The sequence below is a fragment of the Sardina pilchardus genome, chromosome 8 (assembly GCF_963854185.1).
Source record: "Sardina pilchardus chromosome 8, fSarPil1.1, whole genome shotgun sequence".
Classification (NCBI taxonomy): Eukaryota; Metazoa; Chordata; class Actinopteri; order Clupeiformes; family Clupeidae; genus Sardina; species Sardina pilchardus.
In genome coordinates, this window is record NC_085001.1 from 31,632,375 (window position 1) to 31,654,931 (window position 22,557).

Below are 22,557 nucleotides of genomic sequence, written 5' to 3' on the forward strand. Positions count from 1 at the left end.
GGATGCCATCAAGACAGATATAATGCATAGTTTTTTTATGGGCATGTTTGTTTTTTTATAGATTTATCATCCTTATAATAGTTTAGTCAGATTCGCTATGCCAGGCTACTTACCATACAGTTTTCTGGTGCAGTCTTGATTAGCATTATTGCCCTGCCCACCATAGCAACCATAAACCAATCAAATCACCTCTTACTTGTCAAGCACAGTTATGACAACAGTTTAACACCCTTTGCAGTCATTGGCTCTAAATTCCAGAGGGGCTGGGACCCCCAAACCTTAAATGGCCCATTTTACCTGATGGCCCATTTTACCTGATATCACCCTACCACACGCATAGCCTACATACATTTGTATTATTTAACATTAGATTGTTGCCCCGTTTTTATGTTTGTTGGAAGATATGTAGGCCTATAATGTATATTAGGCTTCGGCTAGCTTACTCCTACATCGTTTATGCGAGTTCTTTGCTAACCTACTTGTGAGAGCATGGTGTGCTGCCTGTGCAATAATGTTTCGTGTCACTTAGGCAGACGTTTGAATAAAGAGGTTGATAAGAAAATGAGGAAATGTGTAGGCTTAAATAACATAGCCTATAGGCTTAGATTTTGACGCAGAACAGACTATTGTCACATATTCCTTTCTCTGTTTTTATCTCATAAGCCTAATAAAATAAATAAATAAATAAAAGGCTACACAAAAAGATAATGGCAAACTTTTCTGGCAACGTCTCCTTTCATAACTTGTAGGCTATTCTTGTCCGGTTTTAATAACATTATGTCCATTGAATGAATGCTATTTTGCACGCTAAAATCTGAATCATCACAAGTAAATTTACAATAAAGAATGGTAAAGTTGGATCATTATATTCTTAGTTGTAATCCCCCTGCATATCCTGCTGGTGACTCCACTGAGGCATAGCGTTACGACGCTCTTAGGCAGTAACGAGAACTCTGGATCACTCGTAGATCTACGAGTGTTTTCACGATGCTCTTAAGCTACGATGGTTTCGGGAAACAGTCGGCAAATCTTAAGACGGTCGTAAGAGGGACTTTACGATCATCGTAGGCTTACGATGCTTTCGGGAAACGCACCCCTGGACCGTTGCCAAACTACTTGGACAGTATTTGTTCTCTAAGTTGGAACTCTGGGAGGTGGCGCACAGGCCACATGAGACGTGTCAGCAGTTTAGCCATCTCGCTGTTACAGTCCACAAGGTGCATTCCTCCAGAGCGCACATATGGATGCCATGGCACAGGACACAGGCCGATGAAACCGTTTCACTGGTAAAATACGTTTCAGAGAGGACCAACACGGTGTATGCCTTTTCAGACTCATAAACCACAAATGGAGCATGACAACCAACACGACCGGCTTCTCTCGCTTTTTCGTGCGTATGACACTGACAATTCCGGACTCATTGAAAAAGATGAGTTTTTACAAATATGCGCCGAACTTAATGTCAGGTCCACGGAGACCGACGCGATATTCGCTAAGCTCGACACTGATCGGGACGGTACAATCAACTTGCAAGAGTTCCTGCGTGGATTTCAACGGGTGTCAGATTTCCTGACCGATGAGACTATGGAGAGTGATGATATCTATTCTCCCGCCTGGGAGGACTTTCAAACACGACTGGCAGACCAGGCCAAGTATATTCCCAAGTGAGTAGACTATAGGAAGCAGTAACTTAATATAAAAAACCTGAGGTATTTGGCACAATGTTGAATATCCTGTTTAGTTCAAACGATCTATAGGCCTACTGAAAAAAAAGTTAATAATAATAATTATAATAATTTCTAAAATAAATAGATATAAGATTGAAAATACATCTAATAATTTCTAAAAATGTATAAGAAAACATGTTACATGTTATATATGATTTGCTAAGAGACTGTATCAACCCTTACATAAACAAAGGTTATTATGTAAACTAGGCTACATGTGTCAGGTGATAGTTTGGTCAAACAAGTTCTCAGTGAACCATATCACTAATGTCACTCATCATGAAGATATTGTGCTGCATTGTGCAGAGTAAGAGTAACTTGGGAAGGTTACGGTTTAACATGTATTCCAACACTACAGATGATTGTCTACATGCTTAAAATGTATTTTGTAAGGCAAATTGCCTACTCAGTGAGAAAGATATTTTGAATACTTTGGATTAAATCAGCATTGAAGGTCTATATTTTATCAACAGTGGATGACACAGCTATGTGAAGTTGTAAGACCCATAGTGTCAACAATAGCTTTACAGTGAGGATGGATATAAGCATACAGTATGTGAAACGTAAAACCAATAGAGATGTTTTGTCTGGCATAGGCTAAATGGCTTCCAAACTGCAAGCAAAGTATGCCTACTCAGATTTGTTTTTAATATATTTCAACAGCACAAGAAGAGTTTAATGCCTTTTTGCAGAACACTATCAAGAAAGGACCTCTATACTGCACTATAATATATTCTAATCCCTTAAATTCATTAGTTAAACTGTATTCTTAAACTGTATACCCACTTAAATTGTAACTGCAATTAAATACACTTCTAGGGAGACAGTGTTCCATCCATCTTCATGTTAATGGCAATATGTTGCTCAAGCACTTCTAGCAAAATGCACAGGTGAAATAAGACTTATGCTAGGTGTGCCTTTGTATGTATTGGATTCAGAACACCATAACAGTGGATGAGTTGTGAAGCAAAACTTAGCCATGTAGAGAGAGAGCGAAAGAGAGGGAGAGAGACACAGAGAGAGAGAGTTTGTGTGTGTGTGTGTGTGTGTGGGGGGGGGAGGGGGGGGGGGGGAGGCGTGTGTGATGTGTTTAGGTATGAGGTCACATATACCCTCAGGGTTGGCATAAGACCAGCTACAATTTGAATGGACATTAACAGCAGGGCACCCATTAACATGGCTAATCAATGGACCCAATATCTGCCTGTGTGTGTGTGTGTGTGTGTGTGTGTGTGTGTGTGTGTGTGTGTGTGTGTGTGTGAGAGAGAGAGAGATTGCTGCTGCTTCTTCTCTAAATCAGTGATAACAGCCTCAAGAGAGAACTAATCACCAGTACACATTGTTAGAGGAAAAACAGAGGACTCCTTTGGCATCAGAACATGAGTGCGTGTGGTGAGGTGTGTGGTTGAGAGGATGACTCAAGCATGATATTAGGGTTTCCCCTGCTGTAGTCAAGTCAGGAGTATGAGGGTTTGAATTCATTTCACAGTGGAATTAAGCTAAACTAAGACCAGAAATCAGACACCAGATTCTTAGAGCAAATCCAGTTCCAAAGCAAAATAGTACAAGTTAGTGTTTAAAGTGCATATGTGTAGTAAAGCAAGATAGCTGTTGTTGATGCTGAGGTGAAGCTGATTTTGTGATGTATAAGAACTCCGAGTCCGCATTTTGGACATAACATACTAAGTTAACATTTTGCAAATGAAAACCTTTGAAAATATATGACATCAGTGGTTTACAGGAATGTGCACACAACTGTGCCATACTGTAAGTTGCCATTTAACATGATTGATTAAGTCACATGTTTTTATTTCTTTCGCACATACAGGGAGAGTGATATAATTAATGATGTCTCAATACACAGCATTGTGTATTGTATACAGTCAAATGCTCTAATTGATATGCTTATTAGCCATTCACCATATCTAATACACTGAGATAATCATAACTGAATAGAACTCTTCTGTCTTAAAGCAGTTGGCCTCATTTTGTTTGATCTTGTGATATGTCTGCAATAATAAGTCAAATGTATGTCATTCAAAGCTGCGTATGAGGTCATTTACACTTATTCTTTTAGCAGATGCTTTTTCCTAAGTAACTTACGGCATGTCATTTAAATTACAAGGGCATTGTCACATTGTCCCGGAGCAACTCAGGGTTAAGTACCTTGCTCAAAGGCACAAGGGTGGATCTGAACTGAATGAATGGATTTCTGGCTACTTCATGCTAGTCCAGCTCCTTATATAGAATAGAATAGAATATATACTATTTTGATCCTGTGAGGGAAATTCAGTACTCTGCATTTAACCCAAGTTAACCGAATTAGTGAACAGTGAGGGGTTAGGTACCTTGCTCAAGGGCACTTCAGCCGTGGCCTAGTCGGGGATTGAACCGGCAACCCTCAGGTTACAAGCTCAAAGCCCTAACCAGTAGGCCACGGCTCCCCCTGTGCTATACCACTGCAGAGGCCTGTACCAGAGGCGGACATTCCTGGTTACAAAGAGTAAAAGTCCTGCCATATATTCTTCCTACCTGTGCACTTAACACAGGTGATATCACTAATTATCTGATCTACCTGGCAGCCAATTTGGATGAGCTGGTTTCCAAAATGGTTGGATCAAATACTTGGCAGGACTTTTACTCTTTGGAACCAGGAATGTCCGCTTCTGGCTATATGCTATTAAATCCAAACTCTATGGGTGCCTCTCATTCGTCTTTCATATATCCTCCCTTCCTTCCTCGGTCCTCGTTCCCACTGATCTAGATAAAGAATGATGGGGCGGCAACAATGGGATAGTCTATCCAGTGCTAGTTATAGATCAGTGAACGAGTCTGGAGGACCGAGCATCGAGGATCAAGGAGGGATGTTGAGAGGCCCTATGTGTTGCCTGTGATACTTTTCCAATAAAGACGATGATACTGAACTTAAAATCAGTGAGACCACATGACTTACCTGGCTTTAGCTCTACATGGGGAGCAAAACATAAAATATACATTCATATTGTTTATATTTTAGGCCTATAATTATGTCTGGGTCTGCTCATCCCTGATGATCATGGCAGTGGATGGCTGCAGTGTAATATTTGTACCTTTGCCTTGTCTCAAGTGCAACTTAATCAGCTTCAAGTACACCTGCACCTGATATGTGTCTTATGTCTTTGCTCCAGGTGAGGTTGCCACCGTCCCGAATTGTCCGGGACATCCCGTATTTTGGGTGATTTTGATTTGTCCCATCAGGGACAGCTCCAATCCCGAATTTCAATCTCAGCCTCAGCGGCCTTGTCAAGTTGTCAATGGCCAATAGAAGGCTATTGTAAACACACCTATAGCAAAGTGTCCGGTGCCACCGCTACCACCATGTGCATCTCACACTGTGCGTAGGGCACCAAGGGACAGAAGAGGCTGCCAGAGTAGCTTTACTGCAAACTGCTTTTCACTCTCCTTAGAGAATGTGTACAATGTGAAAATGCACCAACAGCATCTTACATATAGGGATGACACTTTTTGGGTGCTCTCTAAGTCTCCATTATGCAGCAGATCCAACTTGGACATTATGCTACTCGATTTAATTGGGAGCGCGTCTGAGTGCGCACGAGAGGAAGAGAGGGTGGCAGCCAGGTTCCAGCTGGCTTGTCCTTGTTGATCATTAATTGATTTCTTATAAGGAACTTTTAACAGGAAGTCATGAGGACAAGAAAAACAATGCTAGAGGAGATTGCGGATACGTACTGTAACCGGTTCCCACTATTGACTACTTTTTTAATACTCATTTATGAAATGTCAGAAGGCACTTTGGCATAGGTTGCGCACACTGTGATTTAACTGTGATATAATATGAGGAGTGGCCTTTGTCTTTGTGAAATGGAATTGGTGAGTCTTGAAGTCTTCAATAATTAATTTCCCTTAAACTAAGCATTTACATGAAGCACATGATATGCCAATTAAAACACATTCCACTCAGATAGCTACTGTAGGTGGCTACCAGATTCATAATTCGCTTTTAATTGCAAGCAGAAGATACAGTGCCTATAGAAAGTCATCATACCCTTTTGAAATAGTTACTTTTTTTGTCTTACAGCCTGAAATCAAAACCCATTTTTAAAAAAATATTTTCCAGTTTTATTAACAAATTTAGCTGTACAACATCAAAATAATGAAAAAAAAGTAAACAGTTCTGAAAATTTATAAAAAATTAAAAACTAGAATAACAGGGTTGGAAAAGTCATCATACCCCTGACTTAATACTTTGTAAAGATTCCTTTTGCTTTCATTACAGCCATCAATCTGTTTGGATATGTCTCTATTATAGCTTTGCACACCTAGATAGGGGAATATTTGCCCAATTTTCCGTACAGAAATGTTAAAATTTAGTCAAATTCTGTAGGGAATGGCGATGGACTGCTCTCTTCAAGTCAATCCACATATTTTCTATAGGATTTAAGTCAGGGCTCTGACTTTGCCACTCAAGGATATTCACCACCCTATCCTTAAGCCACTGCTTTGTTCTTTTGGCAGTATGTTTAGGATTATTGTCGTGTTGGAAGGTGAATGACCTCCCCATCCTCAGCTGTCTAGGAGAGGGACGCAGGTTTTCCTTAAGAATGTGGGTGTACTTGGCAGCATCCATTTTCCCTTCTATCCTGACCAATTGCCCAGTTCCCGCTGAAAAGAAACATCCCCACAACATAATGTTGCCCCCACAATGCTTCACACTAGGTATGGTGTGTTTTGGGTGGTGTACTGTGTTGGTTTTCGCCAAACATTGCGCTTGGAGTTCAGTGCAAAAACACATCTGGAATATTCTGCTACCATGTGGAAAAAGCTTATATGGTCAGATGAGACTAAGATCAAACTTTTTGGAGACTAAGATTGAAGTTTTTGGACTGAGCTCCAGGCGCTAACCAAACACAGTATACACACCCAAACACACCCAAAACACACCATACCTACTTTGAAGCATGGTGGGGGCAACATTATGTTTTGGGGATGTTTCTTTTCAGTGGGGACTGGGCAATTGGTCAGGATAGAAGGGAAAATGGATGCTGCCAAGTACACCAAAATTCTTGAGGAAAACCTGCGTCCCTCTCCTAAACAGCTGAGGATGGGGAGGTCATTCGCCTTCCAACACGACAAAAATCCTAAACATACTGCCAAAAGAACAAAGCAGTGGCTTAAGGATAGGATGGTGAATATCCTTGAGTGGCAAAGTCAGAGCCCTGACTTAAATCCTATAGAAAATATGTGGATTGACTGTCCATCGTCATTCCCTACAGAATTTGACTAAATTTTAACAATTCTGCACGGAAAATTGGGCAAATATTCCCCTATCTAGGTGTGCAAAGCTATAATAGAGACATATCCAAACAGATTGATGGCTGTAATGAAAGCAAAAGGAAGCTTGACAAAGTATTAAGTCAGGGGTATGATGACTTTTCCAACCCTGTTATTCTAGTTTTTATTTTTTTATTAATTTTCAGAACTGTTGACTTTTTTTTCATTATTTTGATGTTGTACAGCTACATTTGTAAATAAAACTGGAAAAGATTTTTTTTAAAATGGGTTTTGATTTCAGGCTGTAAGACAAAAAAAGTAACTATTTCAAAAGGGTATGATAACTTTCTATAGGCACTGTATCTAGCTTCTGAACAGTACAATACAAAAATATTAAACAGTAGGGTTTTTTTTACACTGAAAGTGTCCCTCATTTGGGGTTGAGGAAGTTGGCAACCCTAGTCCAGAGCTGTTGTTGTTGATGCTCTGTGAACATGGTGACTTACGTCCAGTGTCACAGTTCATGTGGCCTTCACCTTTCTGACTCTGCCCAGTGTGTGATGCCTTAGCTCTGTGCCCTGGTCACATGTCTTTGTCTGTGTTAGGAAAGAGCAGGCTGCCATCCTTTACCAGAACATCAGTCTGATGGAGCCTCGCATGGTCACGCAATATGAGAGGGTCGTCATCAACTTCACCAGAGAGATCAAACTCCAGAACACAGAGATGGAGCACCTGGCTCTGGCTGTCAAAAGGTAAACACATACAGTACGCGTCATTTCACACACATGTGCACACGCACGCACACATACACACACGTTCTTCAAAAGCAGCACAATGTAGACGCAATTGTACAAAATGTTTGTGTGTACTTATTTGTTGTGATTCTTCTCTCAGAGCTCATGACCAGGCTGCAATGCAGCTGAGTGAGATGGAGGAGGAGATGGACCAGCGCATCCATGCAGCAGAGCGCAACACAAGTACTCAGGTACACACACACACACACACACACACACACACACACACACACACACACACACACATTCTTTAAAGCAGCACAATGTAGTTATTTTACCTTCAAATACATGTTGGTGCCACACTGACTCGCAATAAGGAAAAGGAAAATTGAGTCTCCAGAATGCCTGTATTGCACTATATAATGTTGTTGTCACAGATAAGAGCATGACCCTTTTGATTGGCTGTTGACAAATTGGTGCCTCCTTGATGAAAAGGGGAATTACATTGTGTTACTTTATAGCAGTGGACATACTGGAAGCATCAACAGAACATGGAGAGTTGCACTAGGAACTCTATCCATGGCATTTTTATCTCATGGATTTCCAAGTTTTCCAAGAATTGCCTCTATTGAGGTCATAGATGTTGGAACAGGTTATTATCGCCCATACATGCAACACACATACACACACACAAGCACACACACAACACACACACACACACACACACACACACACACACACACACACACACACACACACACACACACGCACACACGCACACACGCACACACGCACACACACACACACACACACACACACACACACACACACTGATCGATTGATTGACTGGCTGAGCTCACTCAGCTCTTTGACTAGACATGACCTCACCCTGCTCTGTGGCTGGTTCCTGTGCTGTGTGTGCGCAGCCTCCTTCTGTCCCAAGGCTCTCTGTGAAGGAGTGTACCTGTTCCCAGCTGCGGCTTATCTGCTGCCTTACATAAGGTGACAGGGCCCACACTGTTTGCTTAGCAGCAATTGTTGACTTCTTTCATGGAAAAGTAGCTACCACTCAACCCACTTTGCTCTGAGTGTGTTATCTTAAAGGGTTGTTTTGTGTTCTTTAGTTTTAAAAGCAGCAAGTGTTCTTTTGTGTGTACTAGATAACACACCAAATTGAAACAAATTCAGGCACTGTTTATTAGCTAAAGCTCTTGCACAGCTAAAAGTAACAGCTGCATTTGAACTGCACGTCTGATAAACTTAGAAGTAGGAAGTTATCATGAGGGTTATCCAGTCGTGTGGACGGGCCAAAGAAAAATCAATATACAACTGTTCTTTGGAATAGCAACAACTTTCCTAGCAACGACTGTTTGGGAAATATCCACTTGGCTGCGAGGAATCAAAGGGAACTCCTATCTATTTAAAACTATTGCATAAGAGAGCTAAAGAGTATGATTTTTGATGAAGTGGAGGACATCAAGTGCCACTGTAGCCTACTTTAACATCATCGGAAATTAGTTGACACAATAGCCTGTATAGATAAATAAAGGAGGGTGGGTTTGAAGGTGGCATAAAATACACTTACAGTACATGTGTTTGCTTGGCTGCATGTTCACATGTGATACAGAAAAATAGTTTTGTTTTTTAAAAGTGTAAATATGTAAGTGTCAACATGTCTGTGTGTCTGTCCGTATGTAGGAGGTGAGGAGAGCAGAGGCTGCACTGAATGAACTTAAGAACCAGTATGAGGCACAGGTGTATGAGCTACAGCAGAAGATTCTCAAGATGCAGGTGGTGAGTTCACACACTCACACACACACGCACTCAGGCTCACGCATGCGCACTCACACACACGCATGTACATGCACACACACACACACACACACACACACACACACACACACACACACACACACATACTGTACACTGAGTGACGCAAGAGTTACTTTCTTCTTCTTTTGCCTTTCTTCTTTTCTCTCTTTTATTAACCATTAGTCCAATGTTTATCTACACACTTCAATATATTCTAAGCTTATTTACTCTTGTTTTATATTGTAATTATGCTTTAGTTAATGATTCCAGTAATACTGAACATTAACCTCCTGTTAAATATTGCTGCTCTAATTCTTCTCCTCCTCCACTGAAATACTCCTGATTCACAGGCTGAGGATCAGAACAGGACCAGCAGTCTGAAAGATGAGGCTTCAGCACTAAAGAAGAAAAACACTGAGCTGACTTTGGTAAACATAAAAATTCACTTTGATGCTGAAGATCTCTTCTAAGCCTATCCATACCCACTCTACGGGTTAACACTATGTTGATACATAAACTGGTCACATAAACTTTATCACAGTGTGAAAATCTATCGGTAGCCCTAATTCTATCACTGATTCCTATCATTAGTTCCAGTGAGCTACTCTATAAGGCCTGAAATATACCCCTACGTCCCATGCATGTGACAGAGGTGAGCGTGTGACGAGAAGTGCGTCATTTTTATGGCAGGTGTGGCGTGTTGTGTCTCGAGAGATTTAAGATCGCGCGTCAAAGTGACGCGTAGATTGCGTTTGTTTATAAGGCAAGCAAGCAGATTAATGTAGGCTATGTCGTTATGCAAATGGATTTATTCTAGAGGGCTCATCAACGTTTCATCATCTAAGTAATAAATAACAAGTAGAATTGTTTCCTTGTCATACTAAATTACGTTACAGGTTAAGAATATGGTGTCATAAGTGACTGACTAGGAGGGCGTTGTGATTTGTACTAGGTTGTACTGCAGTCTGCAACTAACACATCGTAAAATACTAGAAGCTAATATTCTAGCAAACTACTGTACATCTGTCTTCTGTCAAATACAGTTGCATTTTCAGATCTGAGCAAAACCGTTCAGGAGTTATTTAAGCAGAACCCAGACAATCTGGTTTCAAACGTCGGCACTACAGAAACTGCAGTTCTGTCAGTAGCTGAGGTGCTGAAAATGGCCAAAGCATCAGCTCAGTCATCTGTGCTGATCCTACTGGACTTGTCTGCAGCATTTGACACAGTAAACCATGACACCCATCTGTTTATCAGGATTAGGTATTTCTGGACATACCATTAAATGGCTCCAATCCTATAAGGGGTGGACATTTACTGTCTCCTGGCAAGGGCAGCTATCAAGATCTCATAAGGTGCCAATGGGTGTACCTACGGGATCAGTTCTTGGCCCTCCTCTTTTTTCCATGTACATCAACTCCCTTGGCAAGATAGTTGAGGCCCATGGGCTCTCCTACAGTATCACTGCTATGCAGATGATACACAACTGCATCTGTCTTTTCATCCAGAAGACTCCACAATATCTGCCAGGATTTCAGCATGCCTGCGTGATATTTCTGTCTCGATGAAAACCCGCCATCTGCAGCTTAATCTTGCATGCAGATCCATCTGGTATTTCCAGCCAAACCAACTATTCCCTATCTGATAAATGTCCAATCTGACTCATTCTCTCTGTCCTCATCCAATTCTGCACGAAACTTGAGTGTAATGGTTTAACATGCTCTGAGCACATTACTGCAATTACCAAATCATTCATCAACTCAATGTCTGTCAAGATCCATTAAACAATCTGTCTAACATCATACATATACATGTCCACTTCAATACCTACCTACTGTAGCAACCTCCATAATTACCCTAGTAACATTTCCATAATGTCAACCTCGCAACCACCATGGCAACAAACATTATTATCCCAGCCACCAACATTGCAACCACATCATAGCAACCACCATATCTACCCCAGCAACACCCTAGCAACCATATCAATTACCCTAGCAACAATCTAGCAACCACAAATACGATGTCAACCTATCAACCGACATAGCAACCAACATGATGACTTAGCAACCAGCATAGCAACCACTTATTTAGCATAGCAACAGCCATACCCTAGCAATAATCTCAATTTCATTATCAATATTGTCAATCAACAGGGTTACACTAACAACCAGCATAGTTTGGAAGTTTCTTGGAATTGCATTTCTGTTTCTTTTCTTTTTACAATACTCGGTCACTTCAAGAAGCGAAGGTCTATCAAAGAATTGCCAGATTTCTCCTTTAAGCTTCATTTAAGCTAGTTGCTTGCCCATCAACGATTAGTTCTATTGAATATGTGTACTGCTTGTGTCCTGTAGGAGAATCAGCGACTGAAGCAGGAGGTGCTGGAGTCTCACACCAACATTGCCTTCCTGCATAGTGAGCTGGACACCCTCAAGAGTGACTTAACTGACCACAGCATCAACTCTGAGAGGTGAGCAGTGGCTCTGTGTGGCTCAGTGGCTCAGTGCTCTGACATACAGGCTTGTCTCCGTGCTAAGCTGTGTAACATGGAACATTTGTCATGGAATGATAAATAACTTACACTCTGAGGAAAACCATCTGTCTTCAAGAAATGCGCATCCCTCCCTGACAGATTTGTTTTTATGAATTAGAGCACACATATTCCTGGGGTATTATTTTTTCACATTGGCTATTTAAGATGATACAATAGCCTACTTATGACTGTGTTTGTGCTGACAGAATTGCAATAATTTAGACTACAAGGTGGCAATGAAATGAAATGTCATTGTGCTAAATATGAGATCACTGTGTAATATTGTGTAATAATGTATCACTGTAGGGCTGGTTAAGTAACGCTGTGTGGGTGTAGAGATAAGCTCATACTCAGTGTGTAAAAGGTGAATATACTGAATAGTATATATTATTGTTTTATGAAGATCAGCTGATGGGTAAGGTGATGGCAATGCACATGCTTGTTGGGAGGCTTGGCTGTTTGCACTTCATTCTCACAGGGAACAGGATATCCTGATGTGACCTCACTCCCCCAAAGAATTCCTCGTCCTTGTCTCCTGGCAACGCAAACAGCTTTGACAGAAATGTTTTGGGATTGCCTACTTAGAGCCTGCTTTGCAGTCTGAGTGTGTGTGACCAGACTCACTGACACACTCAAAGCTAATATTTATAGATAACCCTCATCTGTTTGTTTTCAGTGATCAAGTTGTACATCCTTCTTTAAATGTGACTCAATGTGGTTTTGTAGTAACTGTGATGTGGTTAGAGATGTCTGCTGGTTGGCAATGACTGCTATAAAACTGTATTATAACCACACTCTTACCACAAGGGGTTGCCCAGACCTTAAACAGCTGTGAACGAGGGAGAGGCAGTTTCACTCATTCAACCGAAACATGACATACAGATCCAGAATGATTATTTGCAAAGGGAGTCGTCCATGAATTTACAACCGTGGTGCAATAGAATTGTAACAGTTGGGAAAAATTCGGTGGCCATTCAAGGAAGTGAGCGTCATAAATGCCATACGAATGTCCTTCAATTCAAATAATGAGAGAATAAGAAAACCCCCGAAGAAAACCATGAAGAAACCTCAAAATTTATCAGTTTTTATTCTGTCACTACTGCGTTCATACCATTTTTTTTGGTACATGTTACGTGATCAAAAGTATAATAAACATGATCTACATGTTATACAGTCCCACTCGATTGCAGTTGTCTCCATTTGTTTTCTTGTTGTGTAGGGATGAGGCTCTCATGCAGTGTTTCTCAGAGGAAAGGGGAAACTTAGAGAGACAGATCGAGATGCTGCAGTGAGTCCAACCGATCTATTTTTACAACTAAGTAGCTAGTTGCATCCAGAGTCACTTTGGATTTGAACAACCGTGGGTCTTATCTGATTTGTTTCTGATGTCAGGTCAGCTAACAGGAAACTGCATGATACCAATGACACCTTGAGGTCTGCACTGGAAAACAGTATAAAGGAGAACAAAACACAGGTCAGCATCACTTTTACTATACTGTTTCTAGAGGCTACAATGTGTGTCTGCGTTATGGGATTTGTAGTCTCAGTAGAAGCCCTAGCAATCACGCCAAAAGTCTACCCGGCACCGCATAACTTTATACAGAAAGTGTGCTGGATTGTTATGCAGCTTCTCCGGGCTTTGCAGTGGGATTAGAGCGCATATGTAGGGGGATCACCTGATAGGAAATGGTGGAAAAACCTGCTGCTGACAGTTTGATAGTTCACTCTTCACTTCACATGAGCCTGAATCAGTCGAGTAGACTAATCCAGCTGAATTGCCATAGCTATCTTGCTCTCATTCATTTTACCCAATAAAATCAATAGACAATATTGTGTGAATGTCAACATTTGAATATCAAAACCCCACATTGGTAGATTAGTCTATGTACGCATACATGCATGATGAGGGGAGTTTATGTGGCCCTGAAGATGACCGTTCTCTCCTGTGATCAGCAGCAAACAGGCCTCTCTCCAGGTGACAACACTGACCAACGCAGGAGCTTCTGTTCGCCATATGTCAACAGGTGAGGAGATACCTTTATGGAGAGTTTTGTCACAGCGCCTACAGTCTAATTCACTCTTCCACCCCTGGTGTATGTCTGATGTGCCTTTCTATACTATGTATGAAGCACTCATACATAGTAGCCAAGTAGCCAACTACCAGTCCAATTCATGGCTTCAGTACTGGCCTTGCAAGTGTTACATAGTGTAAGCCACTCTGGGCTATCCCACTGGCTACTGGAACCAACTAATTGGCCATTAGCTGCTGTCTGGTTAGTTGCCTCATGTCCTTCATTTGACTGGTCTGCCACAGGCTATCACGTGCTGGTAAACTCTGTCCTATATCCTGATCCTTCTCTCAGGTGCTGCCAGGGTCAGTGTCCAGATGAGGCCTTTGACCCGCTGCAGCTGAGCGACTACCTGCGCAGACCGAGCTGCGATGCGCTGGCCCTGGCGCTGTGCGACCCCATGCGCATGCGCAGGCGCAGCTGCGAGGTGGACAGCCTGGCCGAGAGCTGCCTGGACAGCGGCCGCTCCACCCTGCGCGGCTCCTACGGCTACGACTCGGAGCAGGAGGGATACAAACACGGCCCGCCACTCGGCCACAACACGGACAGCCTCGCAGGAGACACGTCTGATACAGAGGTGAGGCGCGCGCACACACACACACACACACACACACACCCATGTAACATAGACCCTGCACTCTTACACAGTGTATTCACAGGACTGTAGTGGTAAAAATATTCTGTGATCAGGCAGACCATGTGCGTTTGAAGGATGTGTATGTGTGAAGGACTGCCAAATTGGGTCTGGCCAAAAATCTCAGTCAGGGGGAGGGGATGCAAATAAATGGAAATAAAAAAATCCAGCAAACCACAAACACATGCTTATGCTCCTACTTATGCTTATGAATCTTAGCAGACACTTTTGTCCGAAGCGACTTACAATTACGTCAATAAATACACATTACACTATAACATGAAGCTTTATAAAAAATGCAAATATAATAGACTAAATAAACACTTAACACACTAAATAAACACACTACAAAATACAGAAATGTCAATAACCTTTAACATATCACAAAATAATGTGTTGTGTAGAAAACATGCATGTGCAAACACACACACACACATACACACACACACACACGGTTGCACACACACACATGCACACTCAAAGATCTGTATTGATGTGTGATGCTGCATGGCATGCCTTCCCAGACTGCTGATTTGAGAGAGTCAGACAGTGAGTCTGTGCTGTACTGGAAGCCTCCGGAGGCAGAGAAGGTGGAGAAGGTGGAGAAGGTGGAGAAGGTGGAGAAGATGGAGGAGAAGACAGAGGCGGCCCCAGCACCTGGCAGGAAGTGTCTGTCAGCCATCTTCTCCGAGGTAACACAGCAGAGAGCACAGGAGCCCATGTGTGTAAGAGCCATTGCGCCACCAACCAGCATGACTGCATATTAGTCATATTCCCTTGCTGAAGGCGCTTTGGGTTAAAAAGCTTTGGCCAAACGTAATGTAGGTTAATATCAAGGTTATTAGACAATACTGTAGATCAAGACAGTAAATGTGATATCTAGACATTAGAAGTGTAGGGCCACACACGTCCCAGGCCAAAGTTGGATATGTGCAGAATCCAGCTTGAAAGCATAACAAGAGGAAAAGAGATCTGCACTCCATTAAGCTCCCATTCATAATATTTTTTATTGTGTGAAGTTTCGAGCTCTTTCCTAATCCTCAGACTTTGATGTAAAACTTTATAAGAAATGTAATTCTAAAGGCATGTTGTTCACTTTCAGTGTTTCTATTTCAGTGTAATCTATGCACATTACAAATAGTACTGTTTTTTCAAAACATTAAAAGCTACAGACTGATGCCAACTCCCACTAGGCTTGGTACCATGTCATACACGTCTACCACATTAGCTGATGCTAATGTTGCTAACGCCTGTGTTTGCCTACAGCCTGAGATAGAGCTTGAAAGGAGTCAGCAGCCCACTGACCGAGCCTATAGGGTTGTCCTAGCTGGAGACGCTGCTGTTGGCAAGTCCAGCTTCCTGATGCGCCTGTGCAAGAATGAGTTCACCGAGAACACCAAAGCTACTCTGGGTAGGGTCACAAACTAGCCGCCATGTCTCCAGCCCACTTGTCTGTTGAGGTGCTATCATTTACTGTCTGTCTACCTACCTGTCTGTCTGTATGTCTGTACGTGTCTTTTCACTTAAAATGGTCTTGGTCATTGCACATTGCCGTATGTTAGACAACACAGAATGCCTATCTTTGTGTGCTTAGGGGTGGATTTCCAGATGAAGACCTTGGTTGTAGATGGTGAGCCAACAGTATTGCAGCTATGGGACACAGCTGGACAGGAGAGGTGAGTGTGTGTGTGTGTGTGTGTGTGTGTGGGCGGCTGTGTGTGTGTGTGGGCGGCTGTGGGTGTATGTCTTTGGGCCATATTTGAATGAAAGGCGCTTTTACAGAACAACTATTTGGTGCTGTACAGTACATGGGTGTTAGCAGGTTTGGGTGTAAATGTTTGGGCCATATTTTTTCACTTCTGGTTAGCTGCTAAATGCATTTTGTTGTCTCTGTACTTGTACTCTGCACAATGACAATAGGTTGAATCTACTCTAAATCTAATCTAACATTTTAACGATTTGAAATGCACTGCCTAAGATACAGAGTGTGGCCAGTCCAAAATGGCTATTTTAATGGCAGAATGAGTTTGCCAGATGCAAGTTCAAAAGGGTTGTTCTTATATTTCTTAATCAGCATGGGTGAGTTTTATGCGTCTCATCCATTATACCAATGAGAGTGACATCTGCCATCCCTTTTAAAAGCAAGGAGCGCAACATGAAACAGTCTGTCAGTATTTAGTCTGCACATCTGAAGGAATCTGTTGGCACGCGAGAGAGTGTATGCAACACCAGGATTACACTAAACCTGTCTCTACTAAAATGCGACTAGCAGTATAGTATAGCCTGCATCTGCACTCACCTATTTGAACTCATCCAAACTTGACTGTGGTCTCAACATAGCCTTAAAAATGCATACTTGCCCCAAAAATGTTCGAAAAATCCTAAGGATATTCATCCTGCGGACAAGTCGTTGCCTGGGACTCTTTGCTAAGGACTGCTTGCATCTCGTGACACTGCGCCCTCCAAATTGTTGTGTGTGTGTGTTTCATGTAGGTTTCGGAGCATTGCTAAGTCATACTGTACTCTTCCCATGTAGGTTCAGGAGCATTGCTAAGTCATACTTCAGAAGAGCGGATGGAGTTCTCCTGCTGTATGATGTTACATGTGAGAGGAGCTTTCTGAATGTGCGGGAATGGGTTGACATGATTGAGGTAACAGCTGACACACACACACACACATACACACACACACACACACACACACACACACACACACACACTCTCTCACACACACACACACACACACACACACTTTTACAATTGCAGAAGTAGTAGCCATGGGGATATATCTATCTATCTACTGTATCTATCTATCTATCTATTAATGCAAGGAACGTCTGTCTGTGTGTCACTCTGTGTGTTGCACGCATAACTCTTGAACCACTCATCCGACTGGTCTAAAATTTGACACGTGTCTTGCTAATGACATGCGTGAGTGCAGTGCGTTTTTGGATAAAAAACAACTCTAACGCAATCCCACAATTCTACCGCTCTCCGCACTTTAGCCACGCCACTTCTCACTCGCTCCAGCATAGAAACAATAAAGCACATTTCGCTGACAAACTCACGTGTTGCCATTCATGGAAATTACGATGTCTCACGTAAACAACGGACCGTTTCAAGATTGTACCAAGATATGATGTAGAAGGAGATGATAGATTGTATCATTGTCTGATATACTGTTGATAAAATGTCCTGTCTGACATCAAATCCTGTGAGCTTCCTCAGGAGACACATTGTTGTTACTTTCTGATAAACTCTGTCTACATGTGAGTGAAAGACAGGCGGTGGTCAATCTAAGTACCAAGGTACTTAACCTGTTCCACTACTTTGCCCCTCCGGTCTTTAAGCATTTTTTTAGCCTATTATTATTATTATTGTTACCTCCACCAAGGAGATACAGTATATGTTTTCATCGGGGACCGGCGTTTTGTTTGTCTATTTGTTTGACTGTCTGTCTGTCTGTTTGTTAGCAAGATAACTCAAAAAGTAATAGATGGATTTCGATGAAATTTTCAGGGAAGGTCGTCAGGATTCCGCAGCCATTTATGTTTTTCGCTTAGTAGTGTAATGGCATAGTATGGCCACGTGGTGGCGATCTGATTAGTTTAGGTTCAAATGTATGAAAACCTAGGAAGAACAATACAGACGGAGGTCTGCGCTCTCTGAGTGCGTTTCTAGTTATTATTATTATTTTCTGGGCCCCCCTCCAGACCGGGGCCCGGTGCGGTTGCTCACGTTACTACCCCTCAAGAACTGGCTCTGGTCAGCATATTTAAGGTTCAGTCCATTGCTGTTGCAGGTGATCTCATTCGTATGAATAGAAAAAAGAATGGGTGACAAGAATGGCGTCTGACTGGCACCTTCCATACTCCATCTTGTTTTGTAGTGGTGGATTCAGACTCTCTCCAATACAGTTACCTCCATAAGTATTGGAACACATGCTAAAGCTGACTAATAGGAATATATGACTATAAAGGCTAATATTTCAGTTAGCCTATTAGCTGGTTTGATTTGTATTGAGCTCAATGAGAATGAAACCAGCTAGGCTAACTGAAATATTGTCTGTGTGTCTGTGAATGTGTGTGTTTACCATGGGTATGGGTATGGGTAAACCCAGCCTGATATGCTGGCGATTGGATTTTGCCCTGCAGCTCAGGCTGGATACCTGCACATTTATCTCTCCTGCTTCCTGTTCACATTTGCTGAAACCAAACACAAACTGGCTTATCCACCAGGCGCACCCGGATCATTGGCCTGATTGGCTGAAAGACTATCCAAATGTGTACAGAGTCATTTGAACTATGGCCATTGATCATGCCTCCTGTGCGGTAGAAATACAGCACAGACTCCCCAGACGAATATTCAATCTCAAAAGATGGGAGGATTGTGGATAGCCAGGCGATTTGTTTATCTCAGCAGAATGTACATTTCAACATAAACTCCTTGGCTCAACACCACCATCTACAGGCAGATAGATGCACATTGCACAGTCACTAAATAAATGATTTCATTTTATGACCCCCTACGGACAGATTTCCACAAAACATGGCCTACAGAGGATGTCAGGTTAATCATACACTTTGGTGCAGTTCAGAACATCTCAACTGAAGATAGGGCGATATATTATTGCATGTTCAGTGTTTACCGGGGGTTGCAAATCACAAATTAGTGGTTATGGGCTAGGTTTATTGCGGGCCCTCGAGACCAACATGACATAATATTTTTGTCATCCTCGGTGCCATGGTTCAGGTAGTTATTTAGGAAACATTTTTTTTTTGGTTTCGGGGGGCCCAGTGCGGGGGGTGGCCCCCAGGGACCAAACGAAAAGGTTTCCGTATCAGTTTAGTGGGGCTACATGCCCACCAAGTTTCATGTGCCCCGGATTTTCAATGTCCCGGGAGTCATCGACCAAAAATTCAGTGGTGGAGGGGGCATTGTATATCTGATAATGGGTTGTAGTGGGTTTGTAGAATGGGATCTGTGAATGTTTTTGACAGACCAAATTTAATTTTGTCAGAGGACTGTAATCCAAACTTGTACAGAAAGGTAAAGGAGGTCCAAACCAAAGTGCTGTTCCCTTTTGTAGGATGTGTCTCAGGATGACATTCCCATCATGCTTGTGGGGAATAAGTGTGACCTGCGGCCGGAGGCAATCCAGGATGGCATCACCTGCATCCCCACCAGTTATGGAGAGAAGCTGGCCATGGTGAGGGACACACAAACACACACACACACACACACACACACACACACACACACACACACACACACACACACACACATGTGTATGCTATTGGGTGACTATAATAGTCCTGGATGCAAAACTGCCTGCTATTTGTTCATAGTATGTGTGCAGTGTAGTTTGGGTAGTTGGCTCTGATGATTGTCCCTGTCCTTTACAGACCTACAGTGCCCTGTTCTGTGAGACAAGTGCCAAGGATGGCTCTAACATCATCGAGGCTGTTCTTCATTTAGCCAGGTGGGTCAGGCATAACAATTTGCAAAGAGAACAGTCTGTAGCCTACGGCCGTACACACTGTACTTATCATCAGGCTTCTCAGCTACTTGGGAGTTATAGGATTCATATGTCATGACAGTGTCATGTCACTCTTATGTAGATACCTTCAAGTAAAGTGTTACCACATTCTATTTCCTGCTCTGGAGAATAATACATTCCTGTACATTCCTGCCGTTTCTTTGATATTATTTTGATCATAATGGGTAAATGGTGTGTACAATCCTGCATTTCTGAAATAAATATAGCAATTTCTAACTGATAATAAGCACTTTATTACTTATCAAACCAGAAGTTCAGGAATTGTCACTGAACTTTAATGACTGTGCCATTGCTTGTTGTGTGCAGAGAGGTGACCAAACATACTCACCAGCAGAAGAACATCTCAACTGTGACCCCGCTCACTGGCCACCACAACAAGAAGTCTAACTTTAACTGCTGTGTTTGACGAGTTCCCCCTGTACACACAGCAGCCTCTATTCCCCCCACCCACCCATGCACACGCACACACACACACACACACACACACACACACCACACACACCACTGCACCATACCACTCTGGACCCTGTGCTTGAAGCGGATGTGGCAGTAGATTCTCAGAAGTGACTCTGACTCATACAAAGAATAGAGTATCTAAGTGGTCATTTGTCATTTAAGTGATTATTTAAGTCCAAAGTTCTTTTTTTTCTCCTAAATTATTAATGTAGGCTGGTGTAGCTAGATGTATTGCTGACTATGTTAGAGGCCCCCTCCCCCCCACCCCCCCCACCCCTCTCTCTCTCTCTCTCTCTCTCTGTGCATGCTTTACACCCGCTCTCTTTGTAGATTTACAGAGGAAATCGATATATTATGGCGTGAAAGTTCCATGAATAGAAGGTCAAGTTGGGATGTGAAAATGTCTAAGCTGACTTCCACTTCTAAACTTTGTTATATTTGAGAAGAGGTCTAAGGATAGCCTCTCAGTGGACCATTGTTTTCTATGCACTTTACATGTGTGGCTTAATGAACAGCTGCCAGAAGATTTTGATATTCAAAAACAGCATGTAAAAGGGCCCTCCCATCATCATTTAATGAGATCCCTCTGTTGGGGTCTTCAGAGCCACAAATGGAAGGCCTCCACTCATCTTCACAGAACATAAAGTTATCAATTCACATTTTTGTTTGGATTGAATATTACAATATTGCTCTGACACAAGTAATGGATTTCTGAGCACTAAAGAGGTTCATCTCAACAACAGAGACTGTATTTCTGTCATCAGTTAACATTTATAGTTAAAGATAGTAAAGAATCAACAAATCAATTTATTTATAAGATATCTTTATCTTTATCTTGAATTTTTTATATCTTTTTTAGAAGCCATGTGTTGAAAAGCTCCATGGAATGAGGTATGGTATGAATGAATGTATCAATGTTTAGCCTAAGTATGAACAAAGAAAATGTGCAGAATCAGAGGATAATTTACAATCACTATAATTCTTCACTGAGAACTAATGACAAAGACTGTGCATCTGTGGGTCTTGTTGGAGCTAAATGTCTGGATGTCTACAGTATGTCTAGTGGGTCGCACTCAGAGTGAAAGTAGCTTACTTTCCACCAAACACAGTCACTGTGCTGGTTTCTCTTCAGTGTGCAGTGTTAATTCTATGATGTGACATGATCAGCTTTGTGTGTCAAGGCCCATTAGCACCAATTCATGCTTCCTGTGGCCATCTGACTTAGATAATCTTCTCCTGAGTGCCTGTTTTACTCTTTAAGATGGCTCATACCAAGTGAAAAGTGCCTTTTAGTCTGTTCATTCTGTAAACAGATCTGCTGTTTACCTTTTCTTTCTTTCCTTTTTATTATATGTGCTGATCTCTCGTCTTTTTATTTATCGCCTCAACATATTAAACTGGTTATTAAGCAAACCACTGTTTCAGTGAACAAAATTCTTTTCCTCTGAAGATGATTTTCCTGCATGAAAAACAAACTCATTGTCATCACAAACAGTGAAGTAAATCACAATCTTGAAAGAGGCAGCCTCCCTGGAACAACTCATCATAAGCGCCTTGTGGGGGCACAACGGTGGCAGACGGGAATAGAACCCAAGACTTTTGTCTGAATCTTTCAGGGTATCAGAAAACTCTCATACAGTAAGGTATCAATTCGTTGTTCATTTCTTTATTGGGCTTGAAAAAACATAACATTGCGGACACACAGATAATATCTGGTGGAGACTTGGTTCAAGGCTCTGATGTCCCGTGCGTTGCTTTT

The 22,557-nt window shown here is 42.0% G+C and overlaps 1 protein-coding gene across 1 annotated transcript; it reads left to right on the plus strand.

Moving 5' to 3' along the window:
* Window positions 1-1,241: 1,241 nt before the first annotated feature.
* Window positions 1,242-20,819, plus strand: rasef (RAS and EF-hand domain containing). The gene is made up of 17 exons (XM_062544114.1): window positions 1,242-1,664; window positions 7,604-7,750; window positions 7,893-7,983; window positions 9,431-9,526; window positions 9,895-9,972; window positions 11,902-12,017; window positions 13,300-13,368; window positions 13,473-13,554; window positions 14,034-14,104; window positions 14,444-14,726; window positions 15,308-15,475; window positions 16,050-16,194; window positions 16,378-16,459; window positions 17,320-17,434; window positions 19,872-19,991; window positions 20,188-20,264; window positions 20,649-20,819. Exons 1-17 carry the CDS (start codon window positions 1,321-1,323, stop codon window positions 20,746-20,748), a joined length of 2,184 nt encoding a protein of 727 aa, XP_062400098.1. The 5' UTR covers window positions 1,242-1,320; the 3' UTR covers window positions 20,749-20,819.
* The last annotated feature ends 1,738 nt before the right edge of the window (window positions 20,820-22,557 follow it).

Excerpts from the sequence above, each read along its gene's own strand:
- rasef (XM_062544114.1), top strand. The coding sequence starts at position 1,321 with ATGCCTTTTCAGACTCATAAACCACAAATGGAGCATGACAACCAACAC. Across the intron at positions 16,460-17,319 it reads GACACAGCTGGACAGGAGAG|GTTCAGGAGCATTGCTAAGT; the intron begins GTGAGTGTGTGT and ends CTTCCCATGTAG. Across the intron at positions 19,992-20,187 it reads ATGGAGAGAAGCTGGCCATG|ACCTACAGTGCCCTGTTCTG; the intron begins GTGAGGGACACA and ends TGTCCTTTACAG.